General features: G+C 56.3%; 1 protein-coding gene across 1 annotated transcript in view; it reads right to left on the minus strand.

Moving 5' to 3' along the window:
• The window catches only part of RUNX3 (RUNX family transcription factor 3), a 60,437-nt gene that overhangs the window by 27,217 nt on the left and 16,482 nt on the right, over positions 1-16,738 (minus strand). The window contains exon 2 of the mRNA XM_081817769.1: positions 1,759-2,036. Coding sequence (XP_081673895.1) covers positions 1,759-2,036 — 278 coding nt within the window. The remainder of the gene's footprint in view (positions 1-1,758; positions 2,037-16,738) is intronic.

Genomic DNA, 16,738 nt, shown 5'->3' on the forward strand with positions numbered 1-16,738 from the left:
GGATTTCTCAAAGGCAAAGCGGAGAAGAGGCTTAAACACAACGGACACCTTCCCCCCCAAATAACAAAAATAAGAAGCCAAAATTTCCGCCTTCCACACCCAAATCCTAGATCAACTGGTTAAGCCAAGTCCTGAGAAATCATCCTTGCAATGAAATCTGAGCGAGAGCTGTGAATGAGCTCTATCACTATGGTCTGGGGTGTAGTTCCCCTCTTTCCTCGGGCCTGAGCAAAAGAGGAATCAACATGCTCCTAGCAACCAAACCTCTAAGTAAAAATAGTATCAACAACAATAATAACGGGACTGCTCCCCATGCTCAATTAATGCAAGAGCCGTTTGGGGTATGAAATTTGGCCCTGAAATGTGGCCTGGGCCCAGTTTGCTGGCCTCTGCAGAGTCGGAATTCGTTATGCAGAGAAAATGCAAAATGCAAAACAAAACGGTGTCTTGAGAGGGGTTGTACAGAAAACCTCTTTAAAGTGAGAGAGGGGCTTTCGATAGCAGAAGGATGCACCTGCTGGGAATTGCAGGACGGGGGTGGAGATGGCCCCCCCCATACGGTCTCCCCGACCCCAAGCAGTGTGTAGAGGCAGATGCCTTTTGAAAAGGAATCACACTGCAAATGTAGTCACAGCCATTTAAACGTGGCCACCGCGTGCAGGGACTAGGGATCCAGATGGTAAAAATTTCAAGGAGAAAATGTTTGGGGTCTGATTAAAAAGGCCAGATTTCCTGTCAACATCCTGTCTTCTTTTAATTTCAAAGATTCCTTTTAAGCTCCAAGTGACAGTAAAACCTCCGATCTGAGGATTAAAGTCACACGGCCTGCCCCTCCCCCTCCTCCCCGGGAGATTTTCCCCACTGGCATTTTAAGATGTCACCCGGGAGACCTCCAAGAGCCACTCATCCTTTTTTTTTTTTTTTTTCCAATTTGGAGTCCTCTTAATGGGAGCAAGGACGGCCTCAGCTGCCAGAAGCCGCTGTTTCCAGCCACCTCGGGCACCCGCCACCCCCAGCCGCTGGCCCTTCCTGCCCTGCCCTTTCTCACGGCAGCTGTGAGAGGTTTAGGGGAAAACCAAGGCGTTTTCGTTTCATCTCGCTGCCCCCTTAAAAAAATGAAAATGAAACAGTCGCCTACTCCCTAGCAAAGAGAAAAAGATCCTCTGAATGACTGGGGGCTGCCAGGAGTGGGGGCGCCCCCCATTTCGGGATTCCCGCCGCAAACGTTTAGGGTTCGGTGCCCCCCTTCTCAGCCCTAGAGTCGCCCGGTGTAAAATTTCAGAAGCCAGTGGTTGAGGGTGTGAGCAGGAAGTGTTTCTGAAGCGGTGCAGGAGGAGGGGTGCCGGCAGTGGAGGGTAGGCCCTATCCACCCTCCGCACCCCACCTCCGGTGTCCTCGCCCTGGTCCCGGGGCTCTTCTTCCCCTTTGCCTGCAAGGCTGTGTCGGAGGGATCCGGTCTGGAGAGGAGCGAAGCCCCATCCGCCCGTTTCCTCATCAACGTCTTTCAGCAGGGCTCCCCGAAGGTGGAGGGAGCAACCCCCCTAAAAGCCATCCGTGCCGGTGCATCCGAGAGGGAACGCCAAAGTCCCCGGGCGGAGCGCGCAGCGAGACCGAAAGCGCCCCGGGCCCGGCCGCTGGGCTCTCTAAGCGGGGTAGCGGGCACGTCCCCTCCCTTCCCTTGCCGGGGCCCTGGCTCCTGCAGCTGAGACGCCCGGATCCCCAGGGCCAGTGTCCGCCCGCCCCGGGCCCCGCACTCACCTTGAACGCGACGGGCAGCGTCTTGTTGCAGCGCCAGTGCGAGGGCAGCACAGAGCAGAGGAAGTTGGGGCTGTCGGTGCGCACGAGCTCGCCCGCGTGGTCCGCCAGCACGTCCACCATCGAGCGCACCTCCGGCCGGGCGCGACCGCCCGGCCCCACGGCCGCCTGCGCGCTCAGCGCGCCGCTGTTCTCGCCCATCTTGCCGCTGCTGCCGCCGCCGCCGCCGCCGCAGGGGAAGGCCGTGGAGGGAGGTGTGAAGCGGCGGCTGGTGCTCGGGTCTACAGGAATACGCATAACAGCGGCCGTCAGGGCGCCGGGCGGGCGGCGGCGGCGCGGCTCCCCCGGGGGCGGCCGGCGCGGGCGCCTCCTCGGCCGCCGCTGCCGCGAGAAGCGGGAAAGCAGAAGCAGCCGGGCCGCGGCCTCAGGGCGCAGGGGGCGGCGCCCGGGGACGCCCCGCCGGGGCCCGCCCGCAGCGAGGCCTCGCTGCCCCGACGGCCGCGCGCAAGCCTTGCCCGCTAGTCCCGCATCCTAGGCTCGCGGCCCGCTTGCGGCCGCCCCTCGCGGCGGGACGTCTGCCTCCGCCGCGGCGGGGCCCGCGCGGGCTGTGCTGCCGCCGCCGCCTCCCGCCCCCGCGGCCCGCTCGCGGCCGCCCCACTGACTGCGCGGCCGCAGCCCCAGAACAAATCCTCGAGAATCAAGTGGCGGCGCCGCGCCGGCCCGCGCGGGGCTAGTACCCCGGGGCCCGCGGGGGCGGGGCCGGCCCGAGCGACGCGTCGCGCAGCCAATCGGAGCCCCCATCGCCGGCACCTCGGCCGCGCTCGTGGGGGAGGAACGGGGACCGCCGAAGGCCGCCCAACGGGGAGGGGCGGAAGGCCCCGCCCCGGGGAGGACGCCCGGGTCGGGGGCCCGGCGCGTTAGCCCAGGGCTCCTCGAAAGTTCGGGGGCCCGGGGGTCAATGCTAGAACTGTGGTTAAAACGCCCGGGCCCTACAGAGGGCTCCTTTGCGGCTGTCTCCTGGGCGGCGGCTCCCCTTCTCGCGCCCTTTCCCCGCTGCCGGTGGCTGTGGGCCTTCCCCGCTCTGGCTGCTTTCGGCCTCTGATGCCTGCACTCTTAGCTGAGGGACGCGGGGTCTCCAAGGCCGGCAACATCGAGCGGGGAGCTGCCCCAAAGAGGTTTCTCACCCGGTGCCCGGCGCCCCCCGCCGTCCCGCCAATTATTTCCGCCCAAGAGCTCCCACCGCACACGAGATCCCACCACCAGCAGCCGCCTCTGCAGCTCCCAGCACAGCGCGGCTTTGGGCCCGACCTCGTTGGCCCCGTTGCCAACCGGGGACAGACGGGTGTCCCCCGCGGGCTGGAATCTGGCTTGCGGGTGACAAACCCCGTTCCTCTCCGCTCCCCCCAAAGCAACTTTCAGGACCGTGCAGGCCTTGCTTCGTCGTTCTTCGTTGTGGCGGCCTGTGATTCTTTGAAAAACACGATGGGGCCTGGAAAACGCGAGTGTTTCCCCCTGATTTTTGCCCCGCGCATATAGCCACGGTCCTGCATCGTGCAAGAGGACGCGGGCAGGAAGACCAGCGTGCGGCGAACGCGAGGATGGCTGCCAAGCTAAGGGCCCCCGGGCTTCCAGAGGAGGCAATTTTTTTCCTCCGTGTGGATGCAGACTGGCTCCCCGAGGGCCCATGCCTCCGTCTTACGGGGCGGTGTGCTCCGGACGCGTCGCAGGGACGCAGACCGCTCCGCGGAGGCACCGTCGCTCCCACTCCCGCCCGCGCGGCCCAGCGACTCCCAGGGCTTCACCGCAAACAATCCTGGCTTCTCCCGCCTCCTAGGCCTAAGGACAAGCTACAGCGGGGAGGGGAACTGCAAAAATCCAGCCCCCATTCATTCTGGATTGTCGCCCCAGATGGGCTCCCTGGAGTCTAGGGAACCGACGGGCTCGCGCCGAGTCTCCCCGCCGTCTCGGAGACTGGGCTGAATGTTCGTTGTTCCGGGCGCTTGACAGGTGCAGCACGACAGATTCCGAGCCTCAGAAGGGAAGAAGGATAGGGTCCGAAGTTGGCCGCAAGATCGCGCCCCAGATCTGACCCCGGCCCAGTGCGCGCCATTTCGTCGTTGCGCAACGAATTCAAGCCCCGCGTGCGCTTCAGGGCGGGCCGGCTCTGGCCCAACCTCGACCACCTGCAGGGCTGGTCCCTGCCCCTGTCGTAGCGTCACGTCAGCCCCTCGGGCCATTTCGAAGGCAGGGACAGCGAAGGGCCCTACGGGATCTTTTTATAGAGCCTGCATCTCGGAGTTGCAGATCGCCGGGGCCAAGGCCCCTGCTCTCTCGGGAGCGCTGGCTGTAGCGGCGGAACCAGAAGAAAACGAGGCACCAGGGCCTTGGCGCGTCCGACCTCTGGGAGCTTCCCGCCAAAAGGCCCACCAAGTTGTGGCCAGGTACCGCCCGGGACCGGGGAGGGGGAGCGACGCGTGTGGCCCTGGAGCGGCTGTGGGGCCAGGACCCAATGTGTCTGGGTTTGTAAATTCGATTCGTCTAGTGGTTTCGGTTTGCACCCGTGCCCTTACTTGTCCCTCCGCCCGATTTCTCCCTCATCCTACGGCGGGTTCACAAACGGGCATCCTGAAAATGCGGTTCCTGTGGGTCTCGGCACCTGGCACAGGATCCGGCGAGGTCCAGGCCTCGGGAGGGTGCTCACTGCGTGTGGGCGTGTGGGCGCGGGAACCAGGGGACGCTTGGGTCTCCAGCCTGCGGTCGCCGGGGCCCGCCGGGCCGGGAGCAGTTTCGGGAGCCACCGCTAGTTGGCGCCTGCACTCTGCCCGCCGCGGAGTTGCCCGGCCAGGCCCTGCCCACAGACGTGTGCCAGCTTCGGTCCCGCGTCCAGGCGCAACGGCCTGCCTCCTATGAACTGCCCTTCCTGGACAGACGTTCCAGACGATTCCTCACCATCTATGCGGACAGGATAAGCCAATGGCTTTGTGTCAGACCAAAGGCTGCCCTACCTGCCTGCCCCTGATGGACACAGATGCCCACTGCCCTGGCATCTCTGGCACCCGACGGTCTCTGTGCCCTCCGACCCACAGAAAGTTCTCCTTGCCAGAAATGCACAGTCCTCTCCTGTCCCATCCTGAGGGGCCAGAGGCTGAGGAGGACACACAGAAGAACAGGCCAGAAATTCCCAGTTTCTACCTATGGCTAACTTACATCCTCCCCATCCCTGACCAATGAACCTAGGGTCACCTCTCTCTCTTTCTGTTTTCTTTTTACCATTTCGAGAGACAGTTGGACAGCTCCCACTCCCTTACGTGGGACACGTGGATACCCTCTTCCTTCCCTGTTTTCCATGGCTAGCCACCTCCTTTCCCTCTTCTAGTGGACTGGTGTACAAATCTGCTTTCTCTTGAAACGCTCCCACCTAAGAGCAGCCCAAATTGTCCACAGCAGGCTGAGGAAGCCAGGAGGTCTGGGCCTACCTTGGCCCAGAGTTGGGTAAGCAGGGACCCAACCTGGGGCCCACAGAACTCAGGATCTGGGGGCCACTTCCCCCCCCCCCACCAGCATCCTTTGCCCCTGGGAGTGGGATCCATGGGGTCAAAATGACCCTGTGTCAGGGTGCTCTCCTCTGGCCACTTGAGGGGGTCTAGGAGTGCACCCTAAAAGTGATGGTAGTAGTAAGGTACCTGCATGTGTCTCCCCACAGGCCAGAGAGCTTACAAGGGCAGGTCTGATTCCTCAAGAGTCTGGTGCCTGGGGAGAGGTGAGGATCCCCCAAGTGTGCCAGACACAGGACATATGTAGCATGGAAAACCTAAGAAGTTCACTGGTTGTGGAAGGGGCCTGGATCTGCAGTTCCACTGCCTCAGTTTGCCTTCTTCCACCACCTACCCGTGATCTAGGGAAAATTGCTTAAAACCTCTCTGACCCTTGTCTGTTTCATCCGCAAAGGAGGGCAAATGATAGTGGCCTCCTCACGGAAATGTGTGTAAGGTGTTTAGCACAGGCCTGACACATAGGGGGTGCTCCAGCCGTGCAAGCTATCACTTGGTATCACACTGAAAAAATAAGGCCTCCCCCTTGTCGGGGGCCTTTGGCAAGTCTCTTCCTCTTTGTGGGCCTCATACTTCCCATTTGTGAAATATCCAATTCTCATGTTCAAAGCTTCCAGGACTCAGAGCCTAGTCCATGGCTATCCTGCACCCTCCTTGGTTCGCCTAGGGGCTGCCTGGGGGAGGTAAGGTCTGTCTGTGACCTGCCTCTAGGCAGAGGCGGCTTGCGGGAGGGTTTTCCAGCAACCATCACAGGGCTACCTGAGCCTGGACCTTAAGAAGACTCACCTTCTTTCCCCTAGGCTCTTAGACCCTCGCTGGAAATCCACTGGCCCCCACCCCCTAGCCTCCTACAGACAGACACTCTCTGGGCCTCAGCTGACACTGTTAGCCACCTCCCCATCCCCAAGGAGGCTTGCGTTCCCTCTATCCCAAGTCTCCTGGGAGCCCCAGTCCAGTTACTAGCAGAGGACTGTCTTCTAGAAGTTAATGATTTCTTCCAGCCTGGCCTCCACACCCTCACTCTGGTGAAGCCCTCCTGCCTGGTGGCCTGGAACTTAAGATGGGACATGTCTGTCCCTCAGTGAGCCTCAGTTTCCCCTTCCGTGAATGGAGGTGGTTCTGATCGCTCCATTTCACAATCCAGAGGATTAGACTCCCTCCAGGAGGGGAGGAGCATGGTGTTTCACCACATCTAAAATGCCATCAATCGCTCCATGTGAAAGAAAAAGGAAGAAAATACTGCTAGTTAAACCAAGCCTTGCATGCATCCCGATTTCAGATATTTGTGTTTATACATATATATTTTTATACACACACATACACATAAAAATTAGTGAGAAAGGGTCATGAAGAAAAACAACAATATGGTCAAGGGGTTGTTGCTGGCAGGGTTGGGGGCCCTTACCCCAGAGAATTCCTTGTGGGTAGCCTCTCTGGAAGGCTCCCGAATGTGCAGAAGGACAAGTGTGCTTCTCAAATTACAGGGTGGCTTTTTTTTTTTTTTTTGGAAAGGGCCAGACTGTGAGGGGAGGGCGGGGGAGCTGGAGAGAGCCCTGTGGTTAGAGCACAGCTACTGCCTCTCCCGCTGACTGCATGTGTCACTTTTGCAACTCGCGGAGCCTCCTCCGAACCCTGGCGGGGTCGGGGGAAGGGGAGGAACAGCAACAGGGGGGACTGCCGAGGTAGTCCCGTGCCCAGGCCCTGTGTCTGGGCTTTAAGTGCAGGCTTTCATGCCATCCCAGCAATCGTGTGGGCGTAGGTGTTATGCCCATCGAAACAAAGAGAAATATTGCTCAATATTTTCTGGGTTAGGGAGAACCAGAGTGGGGTTAAAGCCTGATCGGACGCAAAATTTGGTGATCAGAGGCACCACCTGATTATGCACCCCTGCACTGGTTGAGTAAAACATTGGGAGGAGCGGGCGTCTAGATATTGAAAGTGCTCAATAAACGTTAGTGATCACGACGGTGATGGAGCCAGCAGAGGGTGGGGTGGGGAGGCCGTAGACCTGGTGAAATAGCCACAGGTGTGGAAATCAGCAGAACCTTCCAACCCAGGTTGGGAGGCTGAAAGGGGCTGCACAGGTGGTCTGCTGAGGCTTACCCACCTCATGCTCGCCTCCGGCCTCAGAACCTGCCTGTGAGAAGGTAGACTCCGCTGTAGTCCCCAGTGGGACAGATGGGAACACTGAGGCCCAGAAAGCGGGAGAGACTTGACCTGTTTCACTAAGGAAGAGGCAAGACTTGGGCCTAAGCCCTGGCAAGGCCAGCGGGCAGCATGGTGCGACCAAAAGCAAGGTGGGCGGACAGCCACCCCTGACATCCACCCGGACCCGCACGATGGTCCCCCAGTGCCTCACGTACAGATGAGACCGTGAACACCCATTGCTCCAGGGGAGATGCCAGAGTCTGTGTGTCTCCCTTAGGTCTTCAGCATCCCCATCGGAACGGTAGGAGTGAGCTTCCACGGTCCCTGGAGGCACGAGGCTGGCTCCCCGTGGACCCCCAGGTAGGTTTCACTGTGACTTTGGGGTCGAGTCCAAGGGGCCCCTTTCCTCACCTCCCACCTCCTCAGGTGGCACTGACTCCCTCTTTTGCGAAGCCCTGGACCTCCACCCCCAACTCCCCTGTAGGTCCTCCTGAGAGGGCACTCAGCTTGGGGAATTGGAGAGACAGGAGAGAAGGATGGAGAGAGGTGGTCTCAGCATGTGCCTGGCCAGGGGCGAGGAGGCAGACCCCATCAGGGAAGCGGGCTCTGGTTTCGGCTCCCGTCAAGGGGTCTGGTCTTCCTACTGCCCTCCCTGCTCCTCACTTTGGTCATTTATGAAAGAGGGAAATAATTCTGGTAGAGCCCTTTGGTCTATGACTAATAATTTCCCTAATTAGTTGGAGTCCTGTTGTGTGCTGGGAGTTTCACCTCAATTACGGCTAACCCTCAAGGGGCTTCTGCAGCATCTTTTATTCTCTCCATTTTACAGATGGGGAAATTGAGGCTCAGAGAGTAAAGAGCTTCCCCACTCTGGGCCTCAGAACCGGAGGGCCCTTGTTTCAACAGGATTCCTTGATCCAGACTGTCTCTGCTCTGCTGGCTGGTCAGAGTGCCCGGGACTCTCCGGCCACATCAGCGGGCCGGTGCAGAACTCCCTGCTGGCAGAGTCATCAAATCAGAGGATTCTTCGTTGGTGGGGGGCAGGGGACAGAGACTGGTGAGAGGGACCTGGGTAACTCGGAGCCCAGGAGGGTTCTGGAAAGGGCATACTCTTTCCCCGGCCCAGGAAGGGGCTTCAGCTCTGGCAGTCAGGGAGGGAGAGGGCTCCTCTGTGGCTGTCACCTCTCATACTCCCTACAGTGGAGGAAAGACGGGAGGATATTCAGGTCCAAAACATCTCCAAGCCTTAATCAGATGGCAAGAATAGCCGCCAGTCCAAAACCAATATTTGGAATTGAACTGGAACCATGGGATTAGAATCTTGAGCTCTATTAATCATTACTGACTACGGTTAAGTCTGGCATGCCAGGCCTAATCCCACACTTTGTGCTCATTTGTGCCTCACAGGACCCTTATTGGGGAGGTACAGCATCAGTGCCATTCTATAGGTGAGAGAACTGAAGATGTAAACTTGCCCAAGGGCACACAGCTGGGCAACTATGGAGCCGGGATTCCAACCAGGCAGCCTGGCCCCACACTCTGTTCTCATGGACCAGAATCAGATGCTTGAAGTTAGTCATGGAAGAGAATTAGAATCCTGGCATGAAACTTGTGGGCAGGATTCAGAATTTTAGAAAGTCAGCCTCAACAGGGCTCTGAGATATCATATCCAAATCTCCCGTTTGTCAAGTGGCAGAACTGAGGCCCAGGGAGGGAAAGGGTCTCCTTCTAAGTCACTGCCCAGGCCAAGGGCTGAGTCTGGAACCCCATCCCACCCTCTCTCATTGATTCTGGTCCAGGGTGCCTTCCTCCCTGTGGTGGGCCCTCCTCACCCCACCGCCCACCCAGTCCCATTAGGGATTTTCCACCTCCCCCAAAAGGTCCTAATGGCTGTCAGTCCTTGTGAAGCCTTAATTAATCTCAGAGGCTGATGGCTCTGAGGCGACCGGGGGCTTTGGCCTTACGCAGATGAAGATTACGGCTCCATTTCATGTGGTGGTGAAGGAACGCCTCAGACATTCCTGCCAGCAATAAAAGCCACATGGCTTTCCAGTGTCGCCCTTGGAAAAGAAAAAAAGCGCAGCCCTTTGCGGAAAGAAATCAACTATGTACTGTATGCATGGCATGAGATAAAAACGGGGCAGAACGAGGTGGAGAACCGGTCTTTTATGCTGCTTCCCGTGGCCACGAGAGTGGCAGGGCCCGGCGGTCGGGATCCCAGCTGCAGCCCCGGGGAGAGGCGGTGGGAGCCCCAGGGGAAGGGCCTCAGCCCCTCCACCTGAGCTGGGCTTCCGCGGCGCCCCCCATGCCCCATTGGCAGGGCTGGCTTCCCCAGGCCTGTAACCCCATGTCCTGCCTGCAGAAGGGCCTGTGCCTGATCTCCTGCTCTGCCTTCACTGCCTCGAAATCCTTCAGACTTTTTGAACAAAGGGCCTGCATTTTCATTTTGCACCGAGCCCCCCCAAATTAGGTAAGCAGTCCTGCCCACAAGTCACCCCACCAGCCAATGGCAACATCTCCCCTGGCCTGGGGAGTCATCTCTTTTTGAGCACCTACTTTGCCGACATTATCCGAGATGAACTTTAGAACAATCGTGTGGATTGCGCAGATGTGGCAGCTGAGACTCAGAGAGTGTTCCACGTGGCAAGGAAGCCTGGATTTGGAATCGGGTCCCTCTCCCTCCAAAGCCAGTGTCTGAACCACTCCGCGGGCTGCAATATTTCATTTTCACCATGCTCCGTGGGGGTGGCGATGCACGTGGTCAAGCTTTTTTTTTTTTTTTTTTTTCCAAATAACAGAAGGGATAACAGAGGCCAGAGAAGTGAGGGTGCTCAGGCGCATGCCCAGTGGCTAGTGGAGCACTCCGTACCATGCTGTGCGATAGGGATGGGGACTGCATCCAGACGGCTGGGGTGGGGGGTGTCCCGGTTTTATAGTTGTTTGTTCGGCTTGTAAATGTGTTAGCTCTCTATGTGGGTCACTGTCTCCAGTCTGGCCGGGGATGTAGCTGGAGTCCTGGCCTCCCCCACCCCTCGCCAGTGCTGAGTTCTAAACACCTGAAAGTTCTTCTCTGTGGCTTCCTCCACTCTTTCGTGCTCCAGTTTCCCTCTGCCACCCTCCCTGGTTGGGGAAGCAGTTGCACCCTATGTCCTGATCAACTCAAAGGAGTCCCAGTCCTCAATGAATCCTGGAAAACTGGGCCTGAAGGGAGCCTAAAGACGATCATGACCTATAACCTGGGCTAGGCCCAAGGCTCATGGACCTGGCTGCTGGCTCCAGGGAAGCCGTCCCCTTGTTTCTTGGTGGGTGACTCTGGATAAGTCCCTTCCCTCTCTGGGCATCAGACACCTCATCAGGGAGCTAAGTGCATTGGGCCACACTTGATCCTCAGGAGGACTGTCCATCTTCAATGTTCTAGAATTCCATGTTAAGCTAGGACAGTTCTGGGGCTCCTGAGGTCCAGGAGAGGTCAGAGACATGCTCAGGGTCACATAGGAGGCTCACTGGCAGCTGGACCTGACTCTGAGTTCCTGCCCACTGGCCCAGCTCTCCCCTACACAAGCCTTTTGAAGGCCCAGGCTTGGTCTTGTCCCTCCTCTCCTGCTCCCCAGTCCACCTCAGCCTGTCAGGCCCTAAGTGTCCAGGTCTGGAAGCCACAGCTAAGTGGCTTCTGTTTTATCATTTATTCTGGATGTCTGTCTTATTATTATTTTTTAAGCAATATTTATATTTTATATACTCTTCTGTTACTATATTTTACAATAAAACATTGTAAAAGAAAAGCAAAGGGGAAAAAATAGAAAAAGCTCCTCCCCACCCCCACCAAAGCTCTAAAAAAAAAATGGACAAAAATGCTTACATTTGTATATGGTTGCAAAACTGCCCATGGTGTGTCAAAACTGGGGAATGTTTATTCTCGACCAGATCACTGTTTCAACAAGATTGTCCTATCTTCCAGCTCAATCTCAGCCAAATGATCTGGTGGCCTCTGAAGCCATCCTCCTCATGGCAGCACTCCCACATGGGGCATTTCTGGGTCCCCAGACCCCGCTGAGCATGCTCCCTACTGAGCTCCTTAAATCTTACCAGTAGTCCTCCAGATATGTGTCACTGGGCCTCCTTATGGGCGAGGAACTGAACTTGACTGAGGAAGCCAGGAAGCGGCAGAGCTGGGATTTGAACCAAGCTCTATTGATGCTGAAATTGTGCTTTGCTCACCCCAGGAACCCGGGACCCTCAATTATAATAAAGAATGTTATCTATGCTTTACAGGTATTATTTCATTTAATTCTTATGGCCACCTTATGTGTTGGGCCCCCTGTCATCATCCCCATTATAACACTAGAAAAACTGAGGCACAGGAAGGTTAGTCACTTGCTCCAGTTCACCCCACAGGTAAATGTGGGAGCTGAACTTTGCACCCGGCAGCCTGGGCTGCCTGGGCTGGCTACACAGGGAGCGTAGACACCATGGAAGCAAGACAGAGCAGTGGCCCAGGGTCCACAGGTGACCCCGAGAGACCAAAGGCCAGCAGGGCTGGATGGCTGGTGTTGGGGGGTGCGGCCAGGGAGATCTGCTCCCGGAGTGACGCCAGCCTACCTACCCTCCTTGCCTACCAGGCCCATGGTCCTCGGGGAGGTGCTGAGGATGTAGGCAGAGCCAAACAGAGACCTGAGCAGGCTCATAAATCCCTGCCTGGCATGTCTAGGCCACAGGCTCAAACACTGGGCACTCTTTGTCATTTACTGTTGGCATGCATTTGTCACTGGCAAGAATGTGACGTTTAGCACCTGTGTGTCTCTGGCTGCACCTGAGGGGGCTTCTGGAAGGGGATCCTAGAAGGTGCTCAGACCTACGGTGGGAGCTGGGCCCTCTTACTGCCCCATCTTGGAGGCTCAGTCAAATCAGGGCTGGGCTTGATGATGTGAAGCTCCTTCAGCTCACAGAGGCCTGGCCCCATCCATAGGAGTGCAGGGGAAAATGTTCCCAGTCCTGTCCTCAGGGAGACCTGTGCCCGATGCGGGGAGCTGGGATGGACAGGAAGAGGAGAAATGAGAAGCAGACGGGGAGGAGGCTCTAGATTTGCTCGGTCAGCAACCACTCATTGTGTACCTCCAGCCTACGTGCCGGTGGTTGTTTTAGGTGCGGGGGGTACAGGTATGGACAAAACAGGCAGCAGCTCCATGCAGCTTTGATTCGGCGGGGAAGGCAGAAGATAAACAAGGAGGTAAACAGACAAACGCCAATATTTGATAGCATCTTGGGATGTTGGATAAAACAGACGAAGACTAGGGGATGGAAGATGACTGGGTGGGTGTGTAGGGGGAGGAGATGGTCACCCATACTTTAGAGCAGGTGTTCAGTGAGGGTCTCTCAGAGGAGGTGACATCCGAGCCAAGACCTGGCGGCTGAGAAGGACCCAGATGGAGGAAGGGAGAACTGGCTTCTCCCACCTGCTTTCTCCCCCTTCCTCTGTACCGGGCATGTCCACATTTCCTAAAACACTTTCTGCCTCCTGTCTCTTCTGCTTTTCTCACAACGGCCCCCAAAACCAGATGGGGTGACTTGTAGTAGCCCGACGTGCAGCGGAGGAAACTGAGGCTGCAGGTGGGAGGGGCTTCTATGGCTTGATGCCCGAATGCCAGGACCAGACCTGGCCCCTACCCCAGGGCCCTGGTCCTCCTCTGGCCGCCCCATCGGCCAGCTGGTTCTTCAACGCCCAGGTCTGGGCAGCCTGCAGCCAGAGGGGAGTCAGGCAGTGGGCACCGTTTCTCCAGGGTCACGGGGCTGGAAACGTGGGCTGCTGGGCAGGGCCCGGGAGGGGCAGCAGCTCGGGGCCGGGCGGGGGTCCGGAGCGGAAGGCGCCCAGCCCTGATTGGAACAAGGTGGCTGCACTGGGAGCCCAGCCTGGCTTCATTGATCTTGCCCGGTGTTCCAGCCACCAGGCGGGGCCAGTGCCGGGCAGGCTGCCGGTTTTCCCAGGTGTGGGGACACCCTGGGGGAATGGCTTTTCATGTGGTCATGGGGTGGGCCTGCCACCCAGCACATGGGGGAGGCCAGGGCGTTGGGGGCACGCTGGCAGTTGCTGGGGGGGCGGGGGTTCCTGGAGACTTGAAATTCCACAGCCGGCAAATGTCAGGCTCTTGGAGACAGGGTCACAGACTTGAGGCCCTGAGAGTGACGTTAGAATCCTTGTCCCTGGAGCTCACATTGAGTGCTGCCTGTGTGCTCCATCACTCCGCCTGAGGAGGTGGGCTCTGCAGTCACCCCCACTTACAGTGCCCAGACTGAGGCTCAGCAGGGTAGGCGAACCTGTCTGCGGTCACACAGTTATGAGGTTTTTGTCCTAGAATATACGATCCCTAAAGTCAGAGAGTCTTAGGGTGTGGGAATTACAGCTGGTCAACCCTGGGAGGACCTTGAAGATCCTTGAGTCCAACTCTCTTGTGTTGGAGAAACAGGGCTGGGGAGGGGACGTGGCTTCCTGAGGTCACAGTATGGCCAGTGGTCAAGGTCAGGACTCACCACTCACCTTGGGAGCTTGGCTGGTCCCTGAATGTGGGGTCCTGGGGCACTTGGCCCCTTTGACCCTCAGTCAAGACCTAGTCTCCCACATGTTACCAAACTTTCTGGCAGGTAACTGACCGTTTCCTGTTAGCACACAGGAAGTTCTTCTAAACATTTAACTTGAATCCCTCATGCTGCAGGGAAACTTTCCTTCTAATCCTACAATCCTTCCGGGAGGAGTTTGGTCTTTAATGCGAGTATTCTTGGAGTGGCTGTCAGCTTAGCAGAGCAGGATGGTGTTAGGGACAGGGTTTGGGGAATTGAAGGCCAGGAGTGGGGGAGGGATTAGCTCTTTGGGATTCTGCACGGCCGGCCCCCCATTCCATCTCTCCATCCTCATCTCTTTCCACCTGCTCCCTCCCTGTATCCAGCCACACTAGCTTCCTTGCTGGTCCTTAAATACCAATCCTACCCCCACTGCAGGGCATTTGCACATAGGGTTCCCTCTCCCTGGAGAGCCCCTCACATTCTGTCTGCATGGTCCGCTCACCACCTCATTCAGGTCCCTGTCACCCTCTGTGAAAAGCCTTCTCTGAGCCCCTGTGCTTCAATAATGGCAGAATAATGGCGCCCAAAGATATCCACATCCCAAGCCCTCTAACCAATAACATGTGACGTTACACAGCAAAAGGGAGTTTGCAGGTGTGATGAAGGTTAAGGACTTCAAGATGGGGAGCTTATCCCGGACTTTCTCGGTGGGCCCAATTTTTCACAAGGGCCCTTGTAGAAGTGGAAGAGGGAGGCAGGAGAGGACAGTCAGTGGTAATGTGACATGGAAAATTGACAGGAGCCACCATCCAAGGAAAGCGGGTGGCCTTTAGAAGCCCAACAAGGCGAGGAAATGGATTCTCCCAGAGCCTCCAGAAAGAAACACAGCCCTGCCTACACCTTGATCTTAACCCAGTGAGACTCATGTAGGACTTCTGACCCCCCAGAACTGTAAGATGAGACATGCGTGTTGTTTTAAGCCACGAAATTTGTGGTAATTTGTTATAGCAGCACTAGGAAATCAATACAGCCCTGTTCCTTGATTTAAACTTCTTCCGCACCTTTATCCTTGCCTGAGAAATTATGCCTCTACTTATGAATTGTCTCTTCTCCCCCATAGAATGTCCCCCCCAGGAGGGAAGGGTTTTGTTTTTTCACCTGGTGTTGCATTTCCAGTTAGAGTCGCCAGATTGAGCAAATGAAAATACAGAGCATCCAGTTAAGTTGTATTTCAGACCAACGACAGACACTTTTCTCATATAAAGTTATCCCAAATATTGCAATTCTTTATTTGTCTGAAACTCAGATAATCTGGGTGTCCTGTATTTGGCCTGGCAACTCTACCCCCAGTGCCTAAAAACACGCTTGGGTATATACAAGGGTCTCAATAGACATCTGGCAAATGAATGAAATCCATACATGAATGAATTAGCGTTAATTTTTAGCTTAAGAACATTTTGGTTTCCAGAATGCCTCCAGGATAAAGTGTAAATAATAGCAAATAATCAAGGCGAACCGTGTTATAGCCCTGTCTACACACCTGGTACTGTTCTGAGTGCGTTACAGTTGTTGCCTAGCGTGGTTCTTGCGGTAACCTGATGAGGTCGTTAGCTCATTTTCCAGGTGAGGAAACTGAGGCCCAGGAGGTTTCGCAGCTTGCTCAGAGTCATGCGACCACTGAGTGGCACAGCCAGGCAATTCAAAGCCGCTGAAGAACCTGGCTCACAGAACATTCTAGCTTCATCTCCTGACACACTTTCCCACACAGAGTAGATCTTCTCTCATATAGCCCATGATGCCTTTGCGAGTGGTACCCTCCCCCATTCTGGAACTCCAGAACTCCTGCGTGTGCACCAAAGCCCTGTCCTAATTTCCCTTCATTGTGAGACCATCTCTGATGCTCCCAGGATGCCCTGGCCCCCCTCTCTTCACTACTCCTGTGGTCCCTTGTCTGAAGGCATCGTAAGGACTTGCCATCATGTCCTTTTCTGCCCCAGACTGTGACCTCCCTGAGATCAGAGATGGGTCACCTTAAGCCCTTTGGCTGTGAAGCTTAGACCCTGGCTCTAGGGAGGTGTCTAGAAGCATTTGAAAATGGATGGATGGATGGATGGATGGATGGATGGATGGATGGATGGATAGATGAGTGAATGAATGAATGAATGGATGAGTGAATAAGTAAGTGAGGGAATGAATGGATGGATGAGCGAATGAATGAATATTCATCTTTTTCACACTGGGCTTCAGTTTTAGAGTCTATTAAAGGACAAGAACACTCTCTAATCCCCCCACTCCATCTCTTAAAACACACTTTTTTTTGATTATAAGAATAATACACATTCATTCAAGAAAAATTGGAAAATAATAAAATTACGAAGAAGAAAATTAAAACCACCCATAATCCTGCCACCCAGAACAATTGTTAACATTTTGGTTTTTAGCCCTCTGGTGCTCCTACTGTACGTATAGATTTAATTTCTTCTCTCCTCCCCCGACCTCCTTTTCTTTTCTAACATTGGGAACATATATTACATGCTGTTTTCAACCTGCTTATGAAACGCACCCATACATTGTGTATGTTTCCTGCCCTGCTCATTAAATCCCCTCCCCATTGGCAGGGCATGTGTCTGTGCTGTTGGGCATGGGGGACGGGGAGGGGGAGTGTGAAGACACCCCCGCTTCCCCGCTGGACCACCGTAGTGTTCCCTCGTGGCTGGCCCTTTCGGGTG

The sequence above is a fragment of the Leptonychotes weddellii genome, chromosome 4 (genome assembly GCF_054177405.1).
Source record: "Leptonychotes weddellii isolate Sample4059 chromosome 4, ASM5417740v2, whole genome shotgun sequence".
In the NCBI taxonomy this organism is placed as follows: Eukaryota; Metazoa; Chordata; class Mammalia; order Carnivora; family Phocidae; genus Leptonychotes; species Leptonychotes weddellii.